Source organism: Fukomys damarensis, unplaced genomic scaffold (assembly GCF_012274545.1).
Source record: "Fukomys damarensis isolate Sample0158 unplaced genomic scaffold, DMR_v1.0_HiC HiC_scaffold_9, whole genome shotgun sequence".
NCBI classification, from domain to species: Eukaryota; Metazoa; Chordata; class Mammalia; order Rodentia; family Bathyergidae; genus Fukomys; species Fukomys damarensis.
Window position 1 is genome coordinate 27,884,080 of NW_022900921.1, and position 27,586 is coordinate 27,911,665.

Here is a 27,586-nt window from a genome sequence, read left to right on the forward strand (position 1 = left end):
AAATCCACTATCCCTTTTTTTTTTTTTTTTTTTAAGGTACGGGGGATCAAACTCTGGACCTTGCACTTGCAAGGCAGGTAGCAGAACCACTGAGCTAAATCACTAGCCTTCAGTCCCACTATTTCTATCAGAGGTCTATACAGTGAGATGCTTAGTAGATCTTGTTTCCCAAGGGTCAATTTTTGTCCCTTTGGGGATGATATCATCCCCATTCAGAATTAATGATCCAAGATGTCATATTATTGGCATAAAATCATTCATAGTATTCCTTTATTATCCTTTTCATGACTGTATAATCAGAAGTGCTATCCCTTTTTAATCCCAATACTGTTCATTTGTGCCCCCTTTTTTCTACCCTTGATAAGTCTAGCAAGAGGCTCATATATTTATTGACCTTTTCTTTGTTTTGTTTTTGTTTTTTGGTACCAGGGATCAAACTCAGGACTCTGCACTTGCAAGGCAGGTGCGGTGCTGCTGATCTAAATCTTGGAGCCTACTGATCTTTTCATAGAACCAATTTTTGGTTACTTTTCTTCCTCTATTGTACCCTTCTTTTTTATTTAACTGATTTCTGCTCCTTGTATTTCTTCCTTCCACTTACACTGGGTCAATTTGCCTCTTTGTATTCCAGCTTCTCACGGCAAAAAGCTTGAACCTCTGATTTAAAATTTTCTTTTATTATAGCACATAAAGCTATAAATTTCCCTCTAAGTGTTCCTTAGTTGTAGCCAAAAAAAATCCACTATATTTCCACTTTTGTTAAGGTTCTTTCAAATTCATTTGGGTGTGTTTTTTGCTTGGATTCAAATTTAGGGATCTCTATTCCTGTTAATTTTGAGTTTTTAAATATGTGCAACATTTACATTTCCTCTAGGCTTTCTTTCAGTTCCTAGAGCAGTGATGGCCAAACTTTTAGAGCTTTTGATGCTAACAAACAGCTCACTGTACAACACATGTGCCATAGTTTCACCACCACTGATCCTAGAGCAAACCAATAACTCTCTTGCATCAGGATTTTCAAATGCTTCTCCTCCTCTTGGAAGTCTCTTCATTCTTTGTAACTGACTAATTTCTATTTTCCCTTCAGAGCTCAAATGAAATACCATCTCCAAATTACAGATTTCTTCAACTTTCCAGATGAGGTCAGTTTTAAGAGGGTTTATTTTGCTGGTATTTTTTTCCCCCAGTACTGGAGATTAGGAGTTGAACCCAGGATCTTTCAAATGAGTTACATCCCCATCCCCGCCCCCTTTTTTTTTTTCATTTTGAGACAAGTTCTCATCATGTTATTAAACTGCTCAGGCTAGACTTGAACTTGTGACCCTTTTCCCTCAGCCTTCCAGAGTGCTGGGATTACAGGCATGTACTACCTGCTGAATCTGAAACTGGCATAGGGCCCAGAAATCTCTTAACAAGCCCAGTTGTTAACAATGCTCCCTGATTCTTGTGACTCAGTCTTTCCTTCTACCTTATTACTGTGATGTAAATAAGTCTTGCTCAATTATGTTCCTTAAGTGTATTCTCTATGTTCTTCTGAGGTCCTGACTGACATTATCTTTCTGTAGTCTCACCCCTTGATCTCACCAGCATATCCATGTGGACTTATGTTAGTATTACTGTTTTGCTCAAATAGTTCTCTGCACCACTCTCCTCAGCTTTTACCCAACTCACTTATCATCAGAATTACTTCCACTTAGCTTTGGAAATACTTTTCAGGTAGCCTTTTCACTCTCCCCATAACCCTAATTTGCTAAGAGTTTGCACACTGCTCTTGTTGCATAACACCTATCATAGCTTATTTTAATTTCCAGCTTAACAGCATTACTACTTACCTGCAAACAAGTTGTATAATAGGTATACCATCAGTCAGGACTATTTCAGTTGCAAGTGTCAGGAAAATGATTCAAAGCAATGCTACATATGTACCCATATGTATTTATGTGTATGGATGTACATATACACATACATGTAGTTAATTTTAAGCCCTAAATTCTAAAAATAAAAGTCCAAAAGTGGTTTTCACTTTAAGCATAGCTGGTAAAACTAGGCTTGGTTTTATGTACCTGTAGTCCCAACTACTTAGGAGGGTGAGGCAGGAGAATTCCAAATTTAAGGCCTGCCTACTCAATATAAATAACATATTGAGAGACTGTCTCAAAAATTTTTAAAAAAAAGTGTGCACTTTATGCAGCCCTGTTTTTCACTGCTTTGTTACCACACTTGGCTTTAACTTCTCAACTATAGGTTTTATTCTTAAGCATTTTATTTCCATATGGTGACAAAAATGACCCACAATAGTTCTAAGAGACAATTCTCCTCTCCAGGGACACTTGGTAATGTTGAGAAAAAATTTTGATTATCACAAATTATAGAGGAGGGAGAGTACTGCTCGTCATATTTTTATAATTTTTGTCTTATGAAGTTGGGAATACCAACATTTGGTATGTAAATACTTACAATTGTTACCTCTTCCTGTTGAATTGTGCCCTTTGCCAGCATGTAATGACCATCTTTCTCTCTTCTGATCAGTTTTGCCTTGAGATTTGCTATGTCTGAAAATAAGCTACTCTTACTCTTGCTTGTTTTTTGGCTGCCATGAATGGAGTACCATTTTCGATCATCACTTTCAGTCTCTATACTTCTTTTTGGATAAAATGTGTCTCCTGTAGGCATATATGGCTGTCTCTTTTTTTTTCTATCCAAACTGCTAGTGTATGTCTTTTTTCTTTCTTTTTATTTGTTTGTTTGTTTGTTGGTACCAAGGATTGAACTCAGGACCTTGCACTTTCGAGGCAGGTGGCAGAACCACTGAGCTAAAGCCTGGGCTGGTGTATGTCTTCTGCGTAAGGAGTTGACACCAATGACATGGAAGGTCATTATTATAAGATGTTTAATGAATCCTGTTTGTCATTGCCTTATTTTTTTTCAGTGCTGATTCCTTTTTGTTTTCCTTTTAACTACCCTCCCAGTTAGACACATACTTTCCTTTGGGCTCTCTGGTGCTGGTGACCACCTTGTCTCTGTCTAGGATTTCCTTAAGTATTTTCTGCAGTGCTGGGAGCACTTTCTCAATGAAATAAGAATTTCTTGTGGAAATGAGACTACCCAATTTTTTTTTTACTACCCATTTTTTTTAAAGAAGCTAACAATTTGAATAAATGTTTCACAAGCACATAAAAAAAGTGTTGATTAGTACTGGAAAAATACAAATTAAAGCCAGAAAGAGATACTGCTACACTCACAGAACAGATAAAATGAAAGCAACTGACAACACCAAATTTTCTCAATGCTATGGAGCTAATGAAATGCTCATAAAGAGTAGGAAGTAATCTTTTTGGGAAACCGCTTGGCAATTTGTTATAGAGTTCAAATATATCTTACACTATGACCCCAAAATGAAAAATATGTCTACACAATGGTTTATATAAAAATGTTTGCAGAAGCTTTAATCACGGTAGACAAAAACTGGAAGTGTCCCATTTCAATCAGTGGGAAAAAGGATTTTTTAAAACTGGTTTCTTCATACAGTGAACTGCCTCTCTGTGACAAAAAGCTCTGATACACACAAGAGGTATGACTCTCAAAATCATTACACAGGGTAGCCTTGCATGGAATGTCAGACATTAAGGAGGATATTCACATGTAGGGGTGCCCCCGTGCACAAGTCAGAGCCAAAAGTGAGCAAAATGAGTATCCATTCTGGGAAATGGCCTGGCAGAGGGTTCTGGAGCCCAAGTAAGATGAGAAGGGCATCCACACAAGTAAAGGAGTAGCAATAGAGATGGAGGATCAGTAGTATATGAGGAAACTAAATAATAATAAATTATTTTTTTCAGTTATTTTGTTCATTTAACATTTAACATATATTTAATAAATACCTGCTAGGGCCAGGGATTTAGTTCAGTGGTTCCACCACTTGCCTCTTAAGCGCATAGTCCCGAGTTTGATCCCCGGTACCAAAAAAAGAAAAAAATATAATAAATACCTGCTAGATGTCAGGCATTATCATTAATTCACAAGTAACTCATGCACCTGGTCTTTTGACTAAATAGTACTTTAGTTTTCTGAAGCAAGCATAAAACTGCCACCTATTTGTGTACTTTATTAAAGTGTAACCCCTATCATATAGCAATGTATATTTTTCCCAGTTTATGGCTCACATAGTAATTCATATATCATTTAATTATTATCACAACTATATTGTGATTCATATATGAATATGCGCCCAAAAATGATAAATATTTTTATCATTTAGCAGTGGAGTGGATGTTGGAAACTTTCCACTGGGTTGTGGCTTTTGGTACTTTCTCATGTTTTCGAGTTTCCTTCTAATGTAAGATAAAGATCAGCAGCTATCCTTGTCCTAGGAAACATCATGATACCCACCCACGTGCCATCCAATCCTGCTGTTAACCTGGTCCTTACCATAAAGAGTATGGAAATGGAGAGGGTACATTCCTTCTACACTATCAGCAGAAGATGGAACAAAAGAGATGTCTCACCTTTGGTGGGTAACAGATCAGGTCATGGATCAAGGCCTGAAGAGTCCCACCCCCACCACCTCCAATTACTTGTCCCTATAAGGGCTTCTGTCCTATTTCAGAAATAAATATAGATAAAGGGAGTTTTGCTACATTATCTGGCTTTGTTCTAAATCAGAAAGAGGTGTCCAACAATTGGATTTGTTTTCTTTGTTGAATTCTAATCTCTGAAGGCAAACTTTGACCTTCCTAAATATTTGGCACAAAAGCCTTAAGTCTCAGAGGTTCCTCCCCACTTCCATGTTTTACTTTCCAGAAACTAGGTACAGTACTTGAAGAGTTGCACTAAATACATTTTTCAAAAGATACACTATTTTGCCTAAAGTTAAAAAGACAGAGCAAGTCTTTCTAACACAGAGACCCTCAAAGAATTTACTTTGCATTTGTAAAGCAAGAGATGATTTCTTATGAGTGAGTATAATTTGCCCTAATTAGAAAAAATACAAAATGTTTTCATCTAGCAACAGAGTATCTTCCAACATCCAGCAGTAGTAAAGGTTGTGGCTACAGTACTCTATTATGAACATCTTTCATGTTAGAATTAAGTGTGGGTTTTCTCATTCAATTCCAAACCGGTGTTGGAATTTTTCAAAGAGCTGTTAATGGTTGTGAAGCAAGCCATTTACCAACATTTAGAACTGTTCATCTGTAAACATTGGTTTTTTTTACACTGTAATTTGAACTAATGTAATATATTCTTCTGTAGTAAAACTAACTCAGATTTCTAAGGGCCTTAAAACTGAAGATATTGGTTATTTAAACTGTCTTCTGTAACAGGTTACAATAAAGTTGGACCAACTTATTTAAAAAATAATATAGATATAAATATGTAAGTAAGTATGAAGTAAGTGAGTTAATCAGAAACCCCCCAATAGGCTGTGCCTGAACTTTACTCCTTTTCCTCCCTGGACTGCTTTTTCAAAGGGATAGGTTAACCAGTACATAGCTTACCCTGTGGTTAAGAACAAAGGACAGGACGTATCTTATCTTATGGTTAAGAACAAAGGACAGAACATTCTATACAGTGGCCCTAACCATAAGGATAGGAATTTCCTGCCAGATCCCAAAAGTTAAATTTTAATCTAACATGCAATCTGCTTCTAAATCCCTGTACTTGCTCAAAGATAAAATCATGACATTCTAGGGTGTGGTTTTTCCCTTTAAAATTGGCTTCCCTGGCGAGGATTTAGCTCAGCGGTTCGGTGGCCTGCCTTGCACAAGGACCCGGAGTTCAATCCCTGGTACCAAAAAAAAAAAAAAAAAGGCTTAGACTGGGGCCCTGTGCAACCTCCATTATACCCCTCTCCCTCCTCTAAAAGTCCTTTCTGTAAAAATCACAGAAGTTAGAAAATAGACACTTAAAAAGAACAGATTAAAAACGGTGAAAAAAATTAAAAAAAAAAAAAAAAAAAAAAAGGCTTCCCTGCTTGATTGGTGCCAAAGGGAGTTAAAAGCAGGAGCCCACCCTCTGGTCGTTGGCTATAAAGGATTTCTAATTTGGACTTTCGTGCTGTGATTCTTTTTGTTGAAATGGCTATAACAAGTATGTATTTACATGCATCTGTACTCTAGCTTTATCCACTGAGAGGGCCCTAGCATGGCAACACCAGTAGCAGTAAGCACATCCACAGCTACTGCCACATCTTGACTTCCAAATACCATTTTCCAAAGACATTAATAATCTTAAAACAGCTGATTCCAAGTCTAGGAGAAGGAAGTTAAATATCAGCCTACAATATCTTATTCTGCCAGAAAGCAAGTAAGTGTTCAAGAAAGATGACAGTCTAAGGGAAACATAAATTGCTTTCATTTTTAATGCACTCCTACTGACCAAACTGGGGATAGTTTAGCACTGTTGTCAGCCAGATCCTCCAAAAAGTAGATGCTGAGGTGTAACAAGGACTTACTGGATATAGGGAGAAAAGAAAGAGGAAGCAGATGTAGTCAGGGAAAGCCAGCAGATTTAAATACAAACCTGATATCTACAAAAGAAAAGAGGAAAAAAAGTAGGATTGGGCAAGGACTGCCTAACACAGCAATGCAAATCTGACAGTCAGCCAACACTAGAGAGAGTTCCAGAGCAGACTGACCATTAGAAAAGTCCTATTTTGGACAGAAATAGCTGGACCTAGTTTCTCAAGCTTAGTCACTGCCTACAATTGCCTGGAAAGAACCCAGCCCTCAGCTCAAAAGCTGAAGCTAGACTGGTAGGGAAACATGCTTGCACTCCTAGCCACTCGGAAGGCTGAGAATCTCAAATTCAAGGCCAGCCTGGGCAACTTACAAATCTTACCTCACAACTGAAAAAGAAAGAAAGGTAGTGGTGGGGCAGGTGAGAGGATGTAACACAGTATGAGGCCTTGTGTTCAACCCCCAGTAACCACCAATACACCAAGAAGCCCTGTATAACCAAGACTGTATTCAAACCACAGGACTGCAAAAAACAAAACAAAGTTAAAAAGCAAAACAAAAATAAATAAAACGTGATTACTAAATGACACCTGCTATAAACTGGCCCAAGGATTACATGCTAGTAACGTATTAACGTTAATTTCCTGATTTTAATGTTTTTATTATCTTTTGAAGGAAAAATTCTTGTTTACAAAAATACCCACTTGTATGTGGAGAGAAAAATGTATCACTATGCCTGAAAAAAGTCAAATGAGGAATATCTATTTATATGATTTCATTTACATGAATTTTGTCAACAGCAGGCAAACAAATCAGTGACGGAAATTAGAAAATGTTTGTTTCTGGAGTTATACACAGAAAGGGGACAGGAGGGGCCAGGGACTTACTTGGCTCAGTGGTTCTGCCACCTGCCTTACAAGCACAAGGGCTGGAATTTGATCCCTACCACCAAAAAAAAGTCAGAAAGGGGACAGGAAATTATTAGAAAAGTGACATGAGAGAACTTTTAAAGTGATGGAAAATTTCCATATTCTTGATTTGAATGGCACTTATGAGGATATATACATGATTGTCAAAACTCACTAAAAAATACCTGTCAGATCTGTGTATTTTTATATATAAATTATATTTCAATTTTTAAAAACATTAAAGACTAGTGTCAGAATATACAAAACTGCATTCTTTGTGTCAAGAAATATTTTATTCAAAAAATAATTATATTTCACCTTTTTCCTGTTTTTCCTTTTCTTACTGAATTTTCACCTTTATCTACCTGGATCGATCTTTCTTTTTATTTTTTATGATTAATCAGGACAACAATATTTTACAACTATGATATTTCAGCAAGGCATAGTGGCACATCTTGTAATCCCAGCACTTGGGAAGCTGAAACAGGAGGACTGCCTCAAATCTGGGTTACATATACATAGTTCAAGATCAGCATGAACTACATAGTGAGACCCTGTTTCCAAAAAAAGAAAAAAAGAGGGCCAGGGATTTAGCTCAGTGGTTCCGGCGCCTGCCTTGCAAGCACAACAACCAGAAGTTGATCCCCAGTACCCAAAACAAACAAACAGAAAAAGAAAAATCTTTTTTTTTTAATGCCATTTCAGATGACTCTACAGATATGAAAAGCTTAATGCCAAATATCCCTGGAATCATTCGTGTTATCATTATGAAAATACTATCTTGGTAGCCCCAGCCAAGGCACAACATATTGAAAGACTCCATAGGTAAGTTATGTAAGAAATACAAAGCTTTGTCCAATTAAATGGTTTATAATAAAATTTAAATAATGAGATGAAAACAGATGTAGGCTTCTGATATGAAAAAGTATGGTTTTTTTAAATTTTCCAAATCATCACTTAAAATTAGTTGGAAATAATAAAGATATATTTTAAACAAATAAACAAATACTAACCTAAAAGAACATGAAAAAGTCAGCCTAGTAGCAACATGATGCAGTCAGGAGCTTCCAATGGACCAGAAAGTTTCCCCTAAACCAGAGTTGAAGAAGAGAAGAGAGCTATATATTCCAGAGCAGTTGGACCCAAGTTTTGCTCCACAGCACCCTGAGTCAGGCTCAAGATCCTAGACAAGAATGGTTATGTGATACAACTGGGCAAAAAGAATGAAAGCCTCATAAGAGATTTCTCTTTGGCAATAATGAATGGAAAGTCTTTAGATCAGTAAGGTACAATGTTTGGATCTCATAGATGTCCCAGAGGTTGCCAGTATACAGTTTGACCAATGATCCAAGATGTCCCACTGATATGATACAACCAAAGAACTCTAACTCTACAACTGTGACTCAAGCTGAAGATGGAAGAAAATAGATAACACTTTCGGAATGCAATGAGGTTAAATTTCTACCAGTCATACAAAACATGGTATGGAATTGAAGATTTAAGAACTTGATAGCTGCTCAACAGGTTAAACAGACCTAACAGATGGCATATGACCCATCATATACCCAAAAGAATTGAATACTGATGTTCAAAAACTTGTACACAAATGTTCATAGCAGCACTATTCACAATAAACAAAAAGTAAAAAAGAAAACAAAAACAAATGTCCATCAGTTCATACACAAAACATGGTATAATCATATAAGAGAGTATTATAAAGCCATAAGAAGTACTGATTCTTATCATTATGAATTGTAAAACTATGGTAAGTAAATTAAAAAGCCACATATTGTATTAAATTATTACATTTATATGAAATATCTAGAACAGGCAAATCCATAGAGGCAGAAAGTAGCAGAGATGATCAGACTGGAAGAAAGGGGAATAGGTAGAAATTAGTTAATAGGTCTCTTTTGAGGTAAGGAAAATATTCTCTGATTAGAATATGGTGAAGCTGTACAAGGTGGATATATTAAAGAACACTGGGGCCAGGGATTTAGCTCAGTGGTTCAGCTGCCTGCCTCACAAGTGCAAGGTCCCTAGTTCAATCCCCAGCACCAAAAAAAAAAAAAAAAAAAAAAAAAAGTAAGAACATTGGATGGTATGATTAAAATGGTAAAGTTCTTACATGTTTTATTAAAATAAAAATACTTGATAATGTCATTTTAAAAAAATAAATTGGGTGAGGTGACAAAGGCCTATCATCTTAGCACTCTGGGAGGCTGAAGCAGAAGGATCACAAATTCAAGTCCAACCTGGGCAACTAAGAAAATTAGTTACGACCCAGCCTCAAAACAGAAAAAAAAATTTTAAATGGCTGGGGTTGGGCGGGGCATTTACCCTAGTGGTGACTCAGCCTGCCTTGCAAGAGCAAGATCCTGTGTTCAATCCAGGGTAACGAAATGAAACAAAAACGGCTGGGATTGTTGCTCAGTATGAAGTCTAACAACAAACAACTAACCAATGGAAAAGTCAGTTACATAGCAATGAAAAATGCATAAACATATATATCTTCATATACTGCATAAAACAAAAAAAAATTTTAAACCAGGGATCAAACTCAGGATCTTGCACTTGACTTGCGAGGCAGGCAGTGGCACCACTGAGCTAAATTCCCCAGACCAAAACCAAATAATTTTTAAAATGAAGATTTTATAACAAAGTATAAAGCAGTCTGAGTGCCTTGCTGGCTAAACATGGAAACAATGCCCTAGGCATGCCTGAGCTAGCTCACCCCACCCCCAACCCCAGAGGCATCTTCTCAAAAAGTATCTGCTCTGGAATGTCTTTGAAACAAATTTGCCCTGCTACATTCCTAAGTGTGTAATGAGTGGGTTCTTGCCAATTCCTGAAATGCTACAAGGAATCTTTCCCTTTGGCACCTGGCTTATTAACCACAATTTCATTGGCTGAAAATTTACATATACTTCTTTTCTGGCAAACTAAATATCTTTTCACTATGCTTTTCTTTTTTTTTCTTTTTTTTTTTTTGTGGTACTGGGGATCTAACTCAGGACCTTGCACTTGTGAGGCAGGCACCAGAGCCACTGAGCTAAATCCCCGGCCCCACTATGCCTTTTTCTATTCAATTTTTACTATAAATTAGGCTAAAAAGCAGGTAATAATGTTATGCTACTGCTTGAGTGCTGTGATGCCTTGAAATTTCCAATGCCAGATAAACTAGTCCACCACCTTTAAATTCACCTTCCACACAGTCTCTGTGCAGTACAAAATGTATCCAACTTCTTAGCTATAACAAGAATGGTCCCTTAGTACACTCAATATAATCCTCATTTTCCTCTGAAATTTCACTAGCCTAATTTTAATTGATGGGGGATCTGAATCTCCCATCAGAAACTCCATACCTACCTAAGTCTCAGCCTGGCTATGCCTGCCAAATCTGCTACAACATCTTTTTTTTTTTTTTTTTTTTTTTTTGGTACCGGGATTGAACTTGGGTCCATGTGCTTGCAAGGCAGGCACCAGAACCACTGAGCTAAATCACCAGCCCCTATGCTACAACATCTTGAGGGAAGACAGTCCCTAGGCCAAGACTAGGATCAATGTCAGATTCTGCCTCCTGGCTAATGGGAGAAAATTGAAAAAAGGGAAAATTCATGTGGCTATATCCAAGCAGACCACAACTAAGGCAAGACGGTAACAGTGTGAAAACACACCATATCAATATGGATATATAAATGTAGATGCAAAATACACACAGGAACATTGGAAAACAAGGTAACAAACCCCAAGGTCTTATAACTTCTCCATGGCATATCTAGGGGACACCAATGTAGAGAAAAGCAAATGCAAGGCAGCAGAGTTCTACAAAAAAATTAAAGATGAAGAAACTGGATGAGTTCAAAGAGGAAATGACCCAAAAGTTTATGGAATTATCACTCAAAATGCCCAATGTGGTTTCAGAGAAAATAAGTAAAAAATTAGCAGATGTGAGCAAAACACGACAAATGCCTGAAAGATACAGAATAAATGGAAAAGGTATTATTATTGGGTTTTAGGGGACTGGAATCTCCTTCTGGATGTGGTTTGTGGGTTCTTTCTGTCCTGAGAAAAGAATTGGTCAAGACAAGCACAAACAGGAGCAAAGTTTTATATAAAGGTGGGAAAAGAAACATTCTGCAGAGCAAGTTTGGGCCAAGTAAAAGTAGGAAAAGTACACCCTATAGCATGAGGGCAGGCCAAACATGCAAGAGTAAACACAATGGCAAAAACCATGATGATAAGATTGATAGAGAAGCCAGGAGTGGTACACTCTGTAGTCCCAGCACTTGGGAGGCTGGGGCAGGAGGATCATGTGAGTGTAAGGTCAGCCTGTGCTGCATAGTGAGTTCAAGGCTAGTTGGACTACATAGAGAGACCCTGTCACACACACACAAACAAACAAAAGGTTGATAGTTAATCTTCAACACAAACTCAGAAATGGTCACAACTTACAACAAAATGAAATGCAGAGATGTTATTGATGAGTTATGCAGCAACTATGATGTCACTTGAAACACAAAGCATTGGCCACTGGTTTGTATAACCCAATCCTAAGCATGTCAGGCATAGTTTCACAGTTTACAAAGAAAATAACAAACACGAAATATCATGGAGAAATTTGATACAGAATATTCGGACTGGAAATGATAAATGACCAATTACAACAGGGGAAGAAGGCCAGGCATAGTAATGCAGGTGTATAATCTCAGCACTCAGGAGGCTGAGGTAAGAGGCCTGCCATGCATTCGAGGCCAATCTGGGCTACATAATGGACTCAGGGCCAGGGATTTAGCTCAGTGGCACCACGCCTGCCTTGTAAGCGCAAGGTCCTGTGTTCAATTCCTGATACTGCAAAAATAAATAAATACATACACATATACACACATACAAAGTGAGCTCAAAAATAGCCTGAACTACAGAGCGAGATCCTGTATCAAAAACAAACAAAACAAAAAAACAACGAACAGTATGTATCTGCCCAAAGAACTCCACAAAAGAATTCTGGAGCAGACCAGTAAAACCGCATAAGAACCTCCTAAGAAACTAAGAAGACCAGCAAGATTTCAAGTATGCATTACCAAAAGAGACAAGGAAATAAAACACATGTTCTCTCAGTGTACTTGTGTATGGAACATGCTGATTTCATGTGTGAAAACTGCGTTAGATGTTGTAATTGAAGTAAAGATTATTTTTGTGGTAGAGTTTTCTCTTTTCTTTTGAGCTCACATAGGAATTTATTTCTGTTATTTTTTAGACTTAGAAAATGTTAATGTTTATTCTAAATATTCAGTATATACTTGATAGATTTTATTGATATTTCATTTTCTTGTTAAAAGCACACTACATAATAGGAAACCCCTGATGAAACAACAAGACAAGAAAGGTGACAAGTATGCCCTGTCAAACAAGAAAGGAAAGCTAAGCACATGTGCTGTAAGTGTAAGTGAGACTTATGCGTGGAACATGCTGCTGTCATGTGTGAAGACTGCCTTAGGTGTGACAGTTGAAGCAAAGATTATTTCTGTGATAAAGTTTTTCGGTACTGGGGATCGAACTCAGGACCTTCTACTTCTGAGGCAGACAGCAGAACCACTGAGCTAAATCCCTGACCCTGTGGTAGTTTTGTCTGTATTTTTATTGTAATCACTTAGGAATTTATTTCTGCTGGTTTTTCTTTTTTTCTTTTAGGTTTTTATAAGCAAGTAAATAGTTGATGTTGAAAATGTTGTTTAGGGCTGGGGATTTTGCTCAGTGGTTCCACTGCCTGCCTCGCAAGCTCAAGGACCCAAGTTCGATCCCCAGTACCAAAAACAAAAAGGAAGAAGAAAATGTTGTTTATTCTGAATACTCATTACATACTTCATATTTCATTTTTCTGTTAAGTACATTAATATAATAAAACTCATAAAATTAAAGAAATTCATTAATAGAAATTAGCGTAAAAAATAAACATGAGCATTATACACCTCTCAAAACTTTAACACCTTTCAAAAAATTTAACAGGATGCCCCCTTAAGAAGGGAAATCATGAGTCAGAGCAGGAATGAAAGTGGGACCAAAAAAAAAAAAAAGTGAATGAATTGAAGAGTTGGTGCTTTGAATAAATAAAACAGATAAACCCTTGGCTAAACTTAGTAAGAGAGAGAAGACGCACATCAGGGCAATTAGAAATGAAAACAGCAAAAGCACAACAGAAACCATCAAAATCCAGAAGACAATAAATACTATGAAAAATTATACTCCACTCAGTGTACAGGCACAAGGTCCTGAGTTCGATCCCCATACCAAAAAAAAAAAATTATATTCCAAAAAATTGGAAAGTTTTGAATAGATAGATTCCTAGATTCACACTGATTACCAAAGCTAACCCAAGAAGATACAAAAATGATGAACATCTTAATAACAAGCAATGACACTGAGATAATAGCAAAGAACCTACCAATTAAAGAACCCAAGAACCTGACAGATCCACTGCTAAATTCTATAAAAAATTTAAGGATACTATATCATCTATAGTTCCTAATCTCCTCAAAGAAATTAATAGGAATGGAGTATTTCCAAACATACTTTGATTCTAAACCCAGATAAAGACCCAACTAAAAAGAAAACTACAGGCCAATATCCTGAATGAACACAGATGCAAAAATTCTCAATAAGGCATTAGTGAACAGAATGCAACACATCATCAAAAAGATCATACATCATGACCAAGATGATCTGCCTCAGAGATGCAAGGATGGTTCAACATATGCGAATCAGTAAATGAAATATACCACATAAACAAAAGTGAGGGAAAAAAATATGATTTTATCAATATATGCAAAAAAGGTAATAGGTATAGAAAGACCATATTTGAATTGATAAAAACCAATTTATGACAAATCAACAGCAAACATCACATTAAATAGGGAAAGATTGAAAGCACTCCCTCTAAAATCAGGAACAAGAGAAAGATGCCTATTATCACTTCTATTCAACACGGTACTCAAAACATTAGCCAGAGCAAGCACGCAAGAGAAAGAAATAAAAGGGATAAATATAGGAAAGGTAGAACTCAAATTATAATTATTTGCATATGACATGATACTACACATAGAAGACCCAAATAATTTGACCAAAAAACTCTTAGAATAATCAACTTCAGCAACATAGGATAGAAAATCAATACATACAAACCAATAGCATTTGTGTACACCAATAATGAATTCAATGAGATATATTATAAAAACAATACTATTCACAGTAGCATCAAGAAAATTAAATACTTAGGAATTAACATGACCAAGGAAATGAAAGACTTCTTACAAAACTACAGTACTCTAAAAAAGAGATCAAAGAAATCAGAAAATGGAAAGATGTCCCCTGCTCCTGGATAGACAGAAGCAATATTGCCAGAATGGCCATACTCCCTAAACTATATACAGATTCAATGCAAATACCAATCTAAATACCAATAGATACTTCACAGATCTAGAGAAAACACTCCTAAAAATAATATGGAGGGGCTGGGGATTTAGCTCAGTGGTTCCACCGCCTGCCTCGCAAGCACAAGGATCTGAGTTCGATCCCCGGTACCAAAAAAAAAAAAAGATCTAAACATTAAATGGGAATAGTGAACGCAGTGGAAGACAAAATACATAAAACATCTGCAGTTGCAGTAATAAGTGAAGAAAAGAATATCCTAACAGAACCCCACTGCACAAAAAAATAACAGCATAATTAAACAAATGGTATATCAAACTGAAAAGCTTCTGGACAGCAAAGGAATCAATTAGGGTGAGCAGACAACCTACAAAACGGGAAAAATTTTTGCTATTCCTCAGGACTAATATCTAGAATATACAAAGAACTCAAAAAAGTTAGATCGCCTAAAATAAAAGACCCAGTCAAGAAAAGGGTGAGGGACAGGGATTTAGCTCAGTGGTTCCACCACCTGCCTCACAAGTGCAAGGATCCAAGTTCAATCCCCAGTATGAAAGAAAGAAAGAAAGAACAGTACAAGCCCAGAACAGAACAGAATTATTTCTAGCTTTTTGTTTTTTTGTTTGGGCATACCGGGGATTGAACTCAGGTTCTTGCACTTTTGAGGCAGGTGGCGGAACCACTGAGCTAAATCCCCGGCCCCTATTTCTATCTTAATATAGAACTTTCTACCTATATCTGTATACATGAGTGCCTGAAACAATGATCCGTAATATTTCTGAGTAATGAATTTAGAAGAATTTTCCTTTTGGCTCTCTTTGTGCTGTTATTATTGAATTTTTTAAAGTATAGCTATGTTATTTTTTATTAAGAAGTCATTATACTTTTTTGGAATATTCATTTCACAACTTTTTCAGTACTGGGTATCAAACTCAGGACCTTGCACTTGCCAGACAGGCACGGTGCCACTGAGTTACATCCCTTGCCTAACACTAATGAATCTTTATTGTCAAAAAATGTTATTAGTAATTGTTTGATTAGCACTATATGTATTGGGGGGAGTACTGAAGATTGAACTCATGGACTTAGTACTGAGCTATATCCTCAACCATTCTTCTATTTTCTATTTTGAAAGGGTATCTCACTAAGTCACTATATTGCCCAGTTTGAGTTCAAACATGAGCTCTTCTTGCCTCAGGCTCTCAGAGTTCTAGGATTATAGACATAAGCTGCTATGCCTGGCTAAATATTAAATATAACCTTCTCAACCTCAGTACTACTGACATTTTGTATCAGGCAATTTTTTTTTTTTTGGAGGAGGAGGAGGTAGGGCTGTATTTTGCATATAGATTGCACATAGAAATGAAAAATGGCTTAAGTGGACTCAGGAGTAAAAGCAAGAAGACAAAATCAACACTAAAAAAAAAAAAATCAATAGCACTGGGGATTTAGCTCAGTGGTGCCATCGCCTGCCTCACAAGCACAAGGCCCTGAGTTGGATCCCCAGTACCAAAAAAAAAAAAAAAAAATCAATAGCTTTTCTACACCCCAGTAATAGTCTAGTTGCAAAATATATCAGGAAAATAATTCTATTCACAATAGTGTACCCACCAAAAAAAAAAAACAGGAATTGACCTAAACCAAGATGTGAAACACCTCGATAACAAAAACTACACAACTCTGAAAAAAAAAAAAACTACACAACTCTGAAGAAAGAAATTGAAGACAACATTAGGAGATGGAAAAACTCTGTTCATGGACTGGCAGAATTAATTTTGTTAAATGGCCATATTACCTAAAGCAATTTACAAATTCAATGTAATCCCCATCAAAATCAAATCACAGAACTAGAAAAAAATCCTCAAATCATATGAAAAAAAAAAAGACCCACAATAATCAAAGCAATCCTAAGCAAAACAAGTAAGGCTAGCTGGGCGTGGTGGCACACACTTGTAATCCCAGCACTTGGGAGGCTGAGGCAGGAGGATTGCTGTGAGTTCGAGACCAGCCTGGGCTACATAGTGAGTTCCAGATCAGACTCAACTACATAGTGAGACCTGTCTCAAAAAACCAAAAAAAAAAAAAAAAAAGTAAGGCTGGACATATCACAATACTCAATTTCAAACTATACTACAAAGCCACAGTAACAAAACCATCATGGTACCAGCACAAAAATATACAGAGAACAGGCCAGGGATTTAGCTCAGTGGTTCCACCGCCTACCTCACAAACCCAAGGTCCTGAGTTAGATCCCCAATACAAACAAACAAAAAAACAGAATAAAAAGTCTCTAAGTAGAGGAAGTTAAGAATTGTTTTAAGTATGTGAGGTGATGGAAATGTTAACTAGCTTGAACACTGTAATCATTTCACAATGTGTGTCTCAAAACACCTTAAATATTAAAACTCCTTCAAAAAATTGAAGTAGGTTCAAAACAGGATAAAGTATCAAGAGCTATGAGATAACAGCAAATAATCTCAAATATGTATAATTACAATCTCAGGTAAAGAAGCAAGAGAATGGGTCAAAATATTTAAAAATAAAATGGCTGTGTGGGTGCAATGACATATATCTGTAGTCCCAACTACTCAGAAAACTGAGGCAAGAGGATTCCTTGAGCCAAGGAATTCTAGGCCTACCTGACCAACACCATGAAAGTGTCTCAAAAAATAAATTAAACAAGGGCCAGAGATTTAGCTCAGTGGCTCCACCACTTGCCTAGCAAGAGCAAGGACCCAAGTTCAATCCCCAGTACCAAAAAAAGAAACAATCAGCCAAAATATAAATTAAATGTAATAAAAATAAAATAGCTGAGAAATGTCTAAAGTTTCCCAGATGCAATAAAGAAAAAGATATTCTACTTCACTGCTCACCAAAAAATTCACACTTGAACACATGTTTAAACTGACAAAAACCAAATATTGAAAGCAGCAAGTGGAAAAAGCTAACATACAAAGGAATAAAGATGAGAATCAAAACAGACTTCTCATTAGCAACTGCAGCCAGAAAACAATGCAGTGATATCTAGAAAAAAACTGAAAGAGCTATCAACTCAGAATTCTATAAAATATACCTTGTATAAGTACCAAATACCCACAAAAAATGTAAACACTATATGTTATAAACATGAGCTAAGGATAACAAGAAGAATGAAAATGGGAAAGAGATACAGGGAGGGGGAATAGACAGAAAGAGGAAGGAGACTAAAAAAAGAAACAAGCAGTGTTGCATAAATACACCTATTCCCCAAGATGAATGTAAATGTCATGTACTACAAACATATACTAATGAAACTAAAACTAAAACAAAGAAAAAAAGTGAAGATTTAATATACTACTTTCAATATCAGGAAGAATGAGGCAGAAGAAAGGGAAGACTTGAACAACCCTGTAAGCCAACTACACCAACAGACACCCAACACCACCAGAATACATACTTTGCTAATGTGCACAAACAATATTCTCCAAAATAAATCATTTGATGGCAACAAGCAAGTCTCAAACATAAAAAGGATAAAAATCATTCAAAGTATGTGTGCTAAGTTTCCACTGCTATGAGAAATTCTTGAAATAAATCAACTTAAAAACAGGAAAGGTTTCTTTTGGTTCACTGTTTCAGGGGTTTCAGTCCAGGGTCTTACTTTTTGCCTTTGAGCCTATGGAAAGATAGTACAGTACAGAATGATGTAAATGCATGGCAAAGGAAACTCTCCATCTCATAGCATTCAGGAAGCAAAGAGGGGGAAAAACAGGGGTGAGGTCCCTATATTCCCTTGAAGGGCATGTCCCTACGTGATCTAACTTCTTCTAACTAGGCCACACCTCCCAAAAAAGTCACTTAAGAAGAAATTTGGGGAATATACAAATACATGGAAATTTAAACATTCCTAAATAATCAATGAGTCAAAGAAAAAAATTACAAAGAAAATAAAGCTAGGCATGGTGGTACACACCTATAAGATAGGAAGATTGCAAGTTCTAATCCAATCTATGCATAGTGACTTAGTGAGACCCTGTCTCAAAATTTAAAAAGGGTTTGGAATATAGCTCAATACAATGATCCTGGGTTCAATCCCTAGTACAAAAAAAAAATTTTTTTAAGAAAATATTTTGAGGTGAATGAAAATGAAGGCATAACGTATGTCTTCAAAACCTATGAGATAAACCAGGTACAGGGCAGCCCTCTGGGTGGCTCAAAAAGAAGGATCACAAGTTTGAGCTCAGTCTCAGCAACTTAATGACTTAGTGAGACCCTGTCTCAAAACAAATAATTAAAAAGGGTTGGGAATGTAGCTTAGGAAGGCTCTGGGTTTAATCCTCAGTACCACAACTAAAAGAAGGGAAAAAAAATTTACAAGATAAAGCTAAAGGAGTTTTTACAGCAAAATTGATAGTTGTATAAAGCCTATACTAAAAAAAGAAAATAAATCTCAAATCAATAGCCTAAACTTCTATCTATAAATGCAGGAAAATGAGTAAATTAAAGACAAAAGAAGGATGAAAATAAAGATTACAAGCAAAGCAGAGAACAGAAATAAGAAAACCTATAAAATAAAAAGCTGGTTCTTTAAAAAATTCAACAAAACCAACAAACTTTAAGCTAGCCTGAGCTTAAAGAGAGAAGGCTCAAATAACTAAAATAGAAATCAAAGGAGAGTCACTACTATCTAACTTATAAAATAAGGTTGTCCACATGGAAATACTAGGAAAAAATGTATACTAATATATTAGATAACTTAGATGAAATGGATAGATTCCTTGAAAGATACAAAGTACCAAAACTAACTCAAGATATAGCAAATCTCAATAGAACTATCCTAAGACATGAATTAGTAATCAAAAAATTACCTACAAAGGATAAGGACCACATAGCTTCAACAGTGAACTTTGCCAAATGGTTAAAGAAAAATCAAGATAAGTTCTTCATAAACTCTTCCAAAAAATAGAAAATGAAGAAACACTGCCCCATTCATTCTATAAGGCCATGTAAGCCTGATATGAATTCCAGTCAAAGACATAAAACTAAGAAAACTACAGATTGAATGCAGATGCAAAATCTAAGCCATAATACCAGCAAACTAAATCTGGAAACATATTAAAAAAGTACATAGTATGACTAAGTGGCATTAGCCCATGAATGGAAGATTGAATTAATATGATAATCAATTATCTAATAAACTGAAGCTGGGCTTGATGGCACACACCTATAACCCCAGCACTCAGGAGGCTGAGGCAGGAAGATTAGCCCAAGTTTAAGGCCAACTTGAACTACAAAGCGAGACCTTATCTCAAGAAACCAAAAAATAAATAAATAAAACCATTATCTAATAAACCAAATCAACAAAATAAAATCACAAAGTCCACATGATCATTATAATCAATACAGAAGCACACACCTGTGATCCCAGCACTTGAAAGGTGGAAGAGGATCACAATGAGTTTGAGGCCAGACTGAATTACATAATGAGACCCTGTCTCAAAACCACTCCCCCAGGCCGGGCATGGTGGCGCATGCTGTAATCCCAGCACTCAGGAGGCTGAGGCAGGAGGGAGGATCACTGTGAGTTCAAAACCAGCCTGGGCTACATAGTGAGTTCCAGGTCAGTCTCAACTACATAGTGAGACCCTGTCTCAAAATACCAACCCCACCTTCAAAATACAGAAAAGGCATTTAACAAAATTCAACACTTCATGATAAAAACATTTTAAATGGCTAAAATGGTACATATTACATATAATTTATGACAATTTTAAAAACTGTTTTAATAAGCAAAGGAAATAAATTTGGTATTTCTGCAAAAACCTGATATACAGATGGCCAATACGCATGTGAAATAATGTTCAACATAATTAGCCATTAGTGCAAAAAAGGTGGTGCACACCTGTAATCCCAGCACTCTGGGAGGCTGAAGAAGGAGGATCATCAATCTAACCTCAGCCTTGGGAACTCAGGAAGACCCTGTCTCAATAAATAAAAAGGGCTGAGGATGTAGCTCAGTATAAAGGCCATGTGTTTAATCCTCAGTACCAAAAAATAAACAAACAGAGGGGAAGTGTAAAATGGTGCATCTATTTCTACAAATGTTCTGGGGGCCAAATATAGCAGTGCACACTTGTAATCCCAGCACTTGGAAGCCTGAACCAGGAGGATCACAAGTTTGAAGCCAGCCTGGACTACATAGTGAGTTCAAGAACAGCCTGAATTACATAATGAAACCCCATCTCCAAAATACAAAAATAAATTAATTAAAATGTTTTGGGGATGGGGATATAGTACAGTGGTAGCCTGTGCTTCCCTAGCATGAACATGAGGCCCTGGATTCAATCCCCAGTACTTCAAAAGTAAAAAAGACAAAAACAGGGTTTTTCCAATTCTTCAAATGACTGACTACAGCATTATTATGTTACCTAGTAATTCCATTTCTAGGTATATATCCAAGAGAAATAAAAAAATATATAAAATTTGTACATCAGTCAAGATAGCCACAAAGTAGAAACAACACAAATGTACATCAAATGATTAATAAAATATGGTATAGCAACGTAATGTAAGGAAATAATATCTGACACTAAAAGACTGACGTAGTGGGCCAGGATTAAGCTCAGTGGTTCCGCCACCTGCCTTGCATGTGCAAGGACCCAAGTTCGATTCCCGATACAAAAAAAAAAACAGAAAGAATGAAGCACTGATGCATACTAAACCATGGATGAACCTAAAAACATGCTAACTAAAAGAGGTTAGTCACAAAAGACCTCACATTACAGTATATGATTCCACTTATATGCAAAGTCTACAATAGTATATCTATGAAGAAAATAAATATCTGCCCAGGGCTGGGAGAGGTGAGGGGTTTGTAAAGATATGAGTTTTTTTCCTTCAGTGATGAAAGTATTCTAAAATTATATTGTGATGACAACTGTACAACACTTTTAATATACTACACTTGTTTTTTTGTTTTTATACTACTGGGGATGAAAGCCAGGGCACTCTACCATTGAACTACATCTCCATCCCTTTTTACCCTTTTCTTTTTTTTTTTTTTTTTTTTTGAGAAAAAATTTCACTAAATTGCCTTAGATAAGACTCAAACTTGCAATTCTCCTACTTCAGCATCCCTCAATACCAGGATTATAGGAATGTGCCACTGTTCCCTGCTTCACTGTATGCTTTAAATAGGTGATTTAGATGCTATGTGAATTAATATATCAATAAAGGAATTCCAAAAAGTGGAGAATTGAAGACATTCTCACACAAAGAGAAAATTATTTACGAAAATGTAGCATAAAGTCTTGGCAACAGTATATGCCCAATTTCCAACCCCTTTTGTTACTTTTGTCATATATTTTCCATTTACATATACTATAAACTTATGTTGGTAGTATTACTTGTTTTTCAGAACAATGTAAATGAAAAATTTTTAATTCTGTACTTTGCTTTATGTGTGCCATTTCAAGCACTGTTTTTGTGTGTACTTATTGTGTACATCCAAGATTCTGTTCAGTATCATATTCTCTATGCTAAAAGAACTTCCTGGAACATTTAAACGAAGTGGAGACCTTTTGGTAGGAAAAATTTTCTTGACAAAGTGAGGCAAGTGTGCTTTTAAGATCACATTTTTAATTCCAATTCTCTTCCTCTAACAATGTAATCTGTAGGTAACTCCATGTGCAATTTTAGGAATTTAATAAAATTTGAAATAAACAATGCATATGTATCCTTAAGTACACTTTATCTAATTAAAAAACTGTTAATTGAACTAAAAAATTAACACTTACGTGCAATTTTTCTTTTAGCCAAACACTTTGCTCTATTTGATTGTTTTGTCTTCATTTTCTGCAATTCAGTTTCCTCCTTTGGTTCCTGTTGCAAAAGAACAAAATACTATCATAGTGGCTGCCATGAAGAGTAGTGATTTCTCTTATCACCTATATACTTCTGCTATGGAAGGAATCAGTAAGTGACACACAGAGAGGCAGCAGAATGGAAGTAAAATAACAAATTTACTCATCGATAAGGGCTGATCACACATAAGCCATGCCTGGATCGATGACGACGCACTGGATACAATTCCTCCTTTTATAGGGTTTTACAGCCTTGACTTCATTTGGGTGCATTTCATTTTCACAGTTCAAATCACAGTCACAAAATAGGTAATCTTTTCAACCCAGATGTAACAGTTCTTTGCAGTTGGGGGAGTTTACCTTTAAGATTCGCCTAGTTATCTATTCTAGCCCATAGGAAGGGATGTTCAGGGTCACAGGAGCGAATGTTGGCAATGGTCCTTTTTATCTTGACACTTTTATAATCAGGTGGCTTCAGTTTCTCTGGGAGCTCAAGACCTTGATGTGCCCTGTTATCTCAGGGTAAGACCAAATGCCTCATTCAGCAATTTGTGCCTTCGGTGCCTATTAGTTTTGAGCTAAACAAAACAAACTGCTGTTAGAGACAACAGAAGCCACTTTACATTGTAACACTTCATAGATTTTTGCTATTTATAAAAGTTTTTCCTATCACTTCCTTATGGCTAAGAGCAGTCTCTGAAGAGTTCAGGTTTGCTACAAATGTGCACATTACAGAAGAGGCTTTTTCCATAACCCTTCCCAAAAAAGCATAAAAGATCTGGAAGCAATAATACCATAAAAGTTAAAATGTATAATAAATTGATATTATCTGTCACATACTCGCAAGCGCAAGGACCAAAGTTCGATCCCCGGTACCAAAAAAAAAAAAAAATCAAATCTGTCATATAAACAGGCATGTAAAAACTGCCCAATCTTCAAAGTACTAATCAACATCTACTCAAGACTAGAGAAGCTTGATTCAATGCTTTAAAAAACAATGTTTAAATTATGCATACATTTATTTTTAAATGTTCTTTTGTCACGAGGTAGTAAAAGAAAATAAGAAAATCAAATATACCAATTATATGTCCCCTCAAAATTTAACAAGAGGCACTGAGGAAAGACAAAAAAAAAAAAAAAAAAAAAAAAACAACAGAAAATACTCAAGACAATAAAAATGAACTGAAAGAAAGTGGCTGAAATAGAATACAGGGAAATAACAACACTGAGGCAGGAGATTAGAACATGGTCAACCAGCTAGGCAAGCTGATGTGACCTGTCAATCACAACGATCTAGGATACGTGAAGAAAACAGTTCCCCGCACCTGGGACCAATCAGAAAGTACTATCTACAAGTTTTCTGGCACAGAATCAAGCAGGTTTCTAATCCAACATCAGCTTGAAAAATGGGAAACTCAAAAGACATCAGCCATTAACCTCATGGTCACTGTGAATTCTCTCAATGGCCCAATCTCACTCTGCAGAGTATTCTTTTCCTACCTTTAATTAGCCCTCTCTCACTGTGCACAGCATACTTCTTTTCCTATCTTTAATAAATGTAAAACTTCACTATTTTTTTTGAATGTCTTGCCCAATTCTTTGTTCAGGATACCAAGAACTTGAAAAGAATCCCTGAAAAGAATCTACTGAACCTCAGAACCTGGCAACAACCCTATACACAAATACTGTAAATATTAAATATATAATTTAAATATTCTTTATAATTATATATTCTTTATTGTGTATTATTACTATTAAGTACTCGAAAGTACATAAAATTTATATATATTGTTATATATATGCCATTTCTATATGTTATATGTATATAGCATATACACAGAGAGACAGAGAGAGAGAGAGAGAGAGAGAGAGAGAGAGAGAGGAAAAACAGTATTAAACATGCAAGAACTTGAGAAATGGCTATATTCCTAAGCCCTTCTTGACAATCTAACAAAGAATGAAAATGATTCAACCAAAAAATGACTAGAGAAAAACTGGCCAAAGGGAAACCTGTCTATCATGAGGACCAACCGTGCAGAAGTTTCCACTGAGTGTTGCTACCCTAGGCACGGCAACGTAAGCAGCCAGGCGATCCTGCCCACCTGGGTGCCCTTCAGGACCACAATGTCCTTGGAGGAGAAGCTGGCTTTCTCCCTGTGCCTGATGGAGGAGAATTGGAACACCAAGAAGATGTCTCCCACTTTCCACCTGGGTAAGGTGGCCCATCTACAGGTTGAGTTCTGCACTGGCAGCCACCTGCCATTTCAGCTCTTCATGGACCACTGTGTGGCCACACTGAAACCAGACCAGGACACGTCCCCTCATCACACCATCATGGACTTCCACAGCTGCCTTGTGGATGGGCTATCTGACAGCACTTTTGTATTCGAAGCCCCCAGACCCAGGCCAGACACGCTTTGGTTCATGGTGGACATGTTCTACTTCGCTAATAACTCCAGAAACATGATATATATATATCACCTGTCATCTGAAGGTTACTGCAGCTAACCAAGTCCCAGACCAACTCAACAAAGCCTGCTCCTTCAACAAGCCTTCCAACAGCTAGTTCCCAGTAGAAGGCACTGCTGACATCTGTAAGCGCTGTGACAAGGGAGATGGTGGTGGTCCAGGCTATTTCAGGAGGCAACTCCCTGAGGTGAGCCAAGGATTCAGAGCCACTTCACAGAAGGGGAACTGCAGGCACGTAACAGAAGAAGCAGATGTCACCGTAGAACCACAGATCTTCCTGGCAAGGGCTAGTGACCACAGTGTGGAGGGCTGGACCCTTCCCACTCATATCCCCATGGTTCTGGGCTTGGGCCTGGCTGCAGTGGCATTCCTGAACCTGTCTGTTGTCCTGGGTCTTTACAGGAGGTACCACACTGCTTCCTATTCTGTGTTCCTTCCTCAATAAAAGGAGAAAGCCAAACAAACAAACAAATAAAAATGTATTTAATTTTAGATCTAAGACCAAAACAGATAAAAGACAAGAAAAATGTGTAAATTTATGTCTTCTAATAAGTCAAATGATGCAACTAATAAATGAGAGAAGACAAGCAAAAAGTAAAATAAGTTCATTGAAAGGCATGCTATTAAAATAAATGTTTTCCCCAAAATATCAAAATATATGCCAAAAACAAAGAACATATTAAAAGAAATATACTGTATGCATGATGGTGCACGCCTGTAATCCCAGCACTTTAGAGGATGAGGCAGGAAGACTGCCACAAGTTCATCCTGGGATACCTGGTGAATTCAAGGCCATTTTGAACCACATAGTGAGACCCAGTTGCAAAAAATTTAAAAATAATAATAATATATATATATATATGTGTGTATATATATATAATATATATATGTATATATATGTATATATATATATATATATATATGGTGTATATGTAGTGTATGAGGTATGGTTGAAATATATGGTGCATGTTGAAATTTTTTAAAAGTCTATTACAGTAAAAGACACATTGCCATTATTTCCCCCTCAAAATGCCCTCCCTTGTTTGAACATTCACTTTCCATGGTCATTTTGACTTTGGGGAAGATACAGAAATCACATGGTGCCAGATCTGGTACATATGGAGAATAAGGGCATACCATAACGTTTTTATGAGCCTGCCTTTCTGATGGATGGCCCAAAGAAACAAAAGAGGACTTCCAGAACTACTTCAGAAAATGGCAAGAAAGATGGATAAATGTGTTCAAAGTGAGGGAGAATATTTTGAGAATTATTGGCAAAGTGTCTTTAATATAATTTTTTAAACTTTTTAACATTCACTATCTTTTGATCACAACTCATATATAGCAGAAAATAACAAGGTGCAACTCAAGGCTCTACACAAGAGATTTGGTTATGATAAAGTAATTCAAAATGGCTAACAAGATAATGGTAACTGTATGAATCTGAATCTCTCTGCTTACCCTAGAGAAAAACCATAAGATCAACAAGGCCTATAACACCATGCGTGATCAATGCCTTCAGCATTATTAGGAAACAGAATATTACAGGAGACCAGTTTGAAAATGCACTGAGCAGGCTTTAGGTATTATTAAATTGGCTTATGAATTCAGCTATCGGTTAAAATTATGAGTCATTCCAAGGCTTAAATGCAATTTGCTAATGGACCCTTCGGCTGGTGTATGGAGACAGACTTCCCTATGCCAATGCTCATAAGTGAGGCCTCAATGATTGATGAGGTTGTGAAGCCTCTAACAGATATAAAATACTGCAGTTGAGGAATTATGACTCCATGCAACCATTCTTCAAGATCAAATGTTAGCTAAAGATAATGCAGGTGGTTTGTTAACTGTGACCTGTCCTTCACAAGAATGCATAATTACTCCCCTTTTACAGTGTGGCTCATTAGGACATTAGTTCTACTACTCCTTATATCTGCCTTCATGCCTCTTTACTATGCTGTATAATCATAAATACTGACTAATGAAGAGCTTACAGTCTTTTTTAGTCAGGAGAGAGCTAAAATCAAGTAATAAACTATGTGCATTATTCTTTATTCCTTTTCTTGGTATATTATTCTTTCATTCCCTGCTGTACCCACAATCAGGTGATTGAGCATCCTCCAATAACTAACTGGTGGACATGCTATCCACCTGACAAAGTACATCACACATATTATATTACCTCCAAGTAGGAAATGAAACTAACAAATAACTTCTGTGCTCTGACCACTGCTGAAGTCTGTAGGTACAAAGAGCAGATGAAAGAGGTTTAAGAGACTCTACGAAAAATAATGAAGCAAAGAATTTAAGTCATAGACAAAATAATCCTTGGAATCAGAAGGTCCAAAAGTAAAGCCAAACACTGAGCACAGGTCCGTCCAAGATTTGTTAGGTCATACCAACAGCTACATTAAAGGGCCTTATCACTTATATATGGTCCTGATTTCCTCCTTTCATTAATTTTAATCTACTTTATATAAGGTAACATCCT

General features: G+C 36.6%; 2 protein-coding genes across 13 annotated transcripts in view; one reads left to right on the forward strand and one right to left on the reverse strand.

Annotated features, from left to right (window-relative positions):
* Uimc1 (ubiquitin interaction motif containing 1) overlaps nucleotides 1-27,586 on the reverse strand; it is a 159,660-nt gene that overhangs the window by 58,407 nt on the left and 73,667 nt on the right. For 11 of the 12 annotated variants that reach the window (XM_033761652.1, XM_010622085.1, XM_033761651.1 and 8 more), the window contains one exon: nucleotides 22,561-22,645. In XM_033761652.1, coding sequence (XP_033617543.1) covers nucleotides 22,561-22,645 — 85 coding nt within the window. Of the gene's footprint in view, nucleotides 1-3,878; nucleotides 3,913-22,560; nucleotides 22,646-27,586 lie in introns of those variants that run through there. The other variant, XM_019207207.2, reaches the window with a different exon arrangement.
* LOC104860962 (zona pellucida sperm-binding protein 3-like) lies at nucleotides 22,684-25,540 on the forward strand. Its single transcript, XM_033761755.1, is given in 3 exon segments — nucleotides 22,684-22,738; nucleotides 24,614-25,092; nucleotides 25,094-25,540. Coding segments are annotated over 3 exon segments (981 nt in total).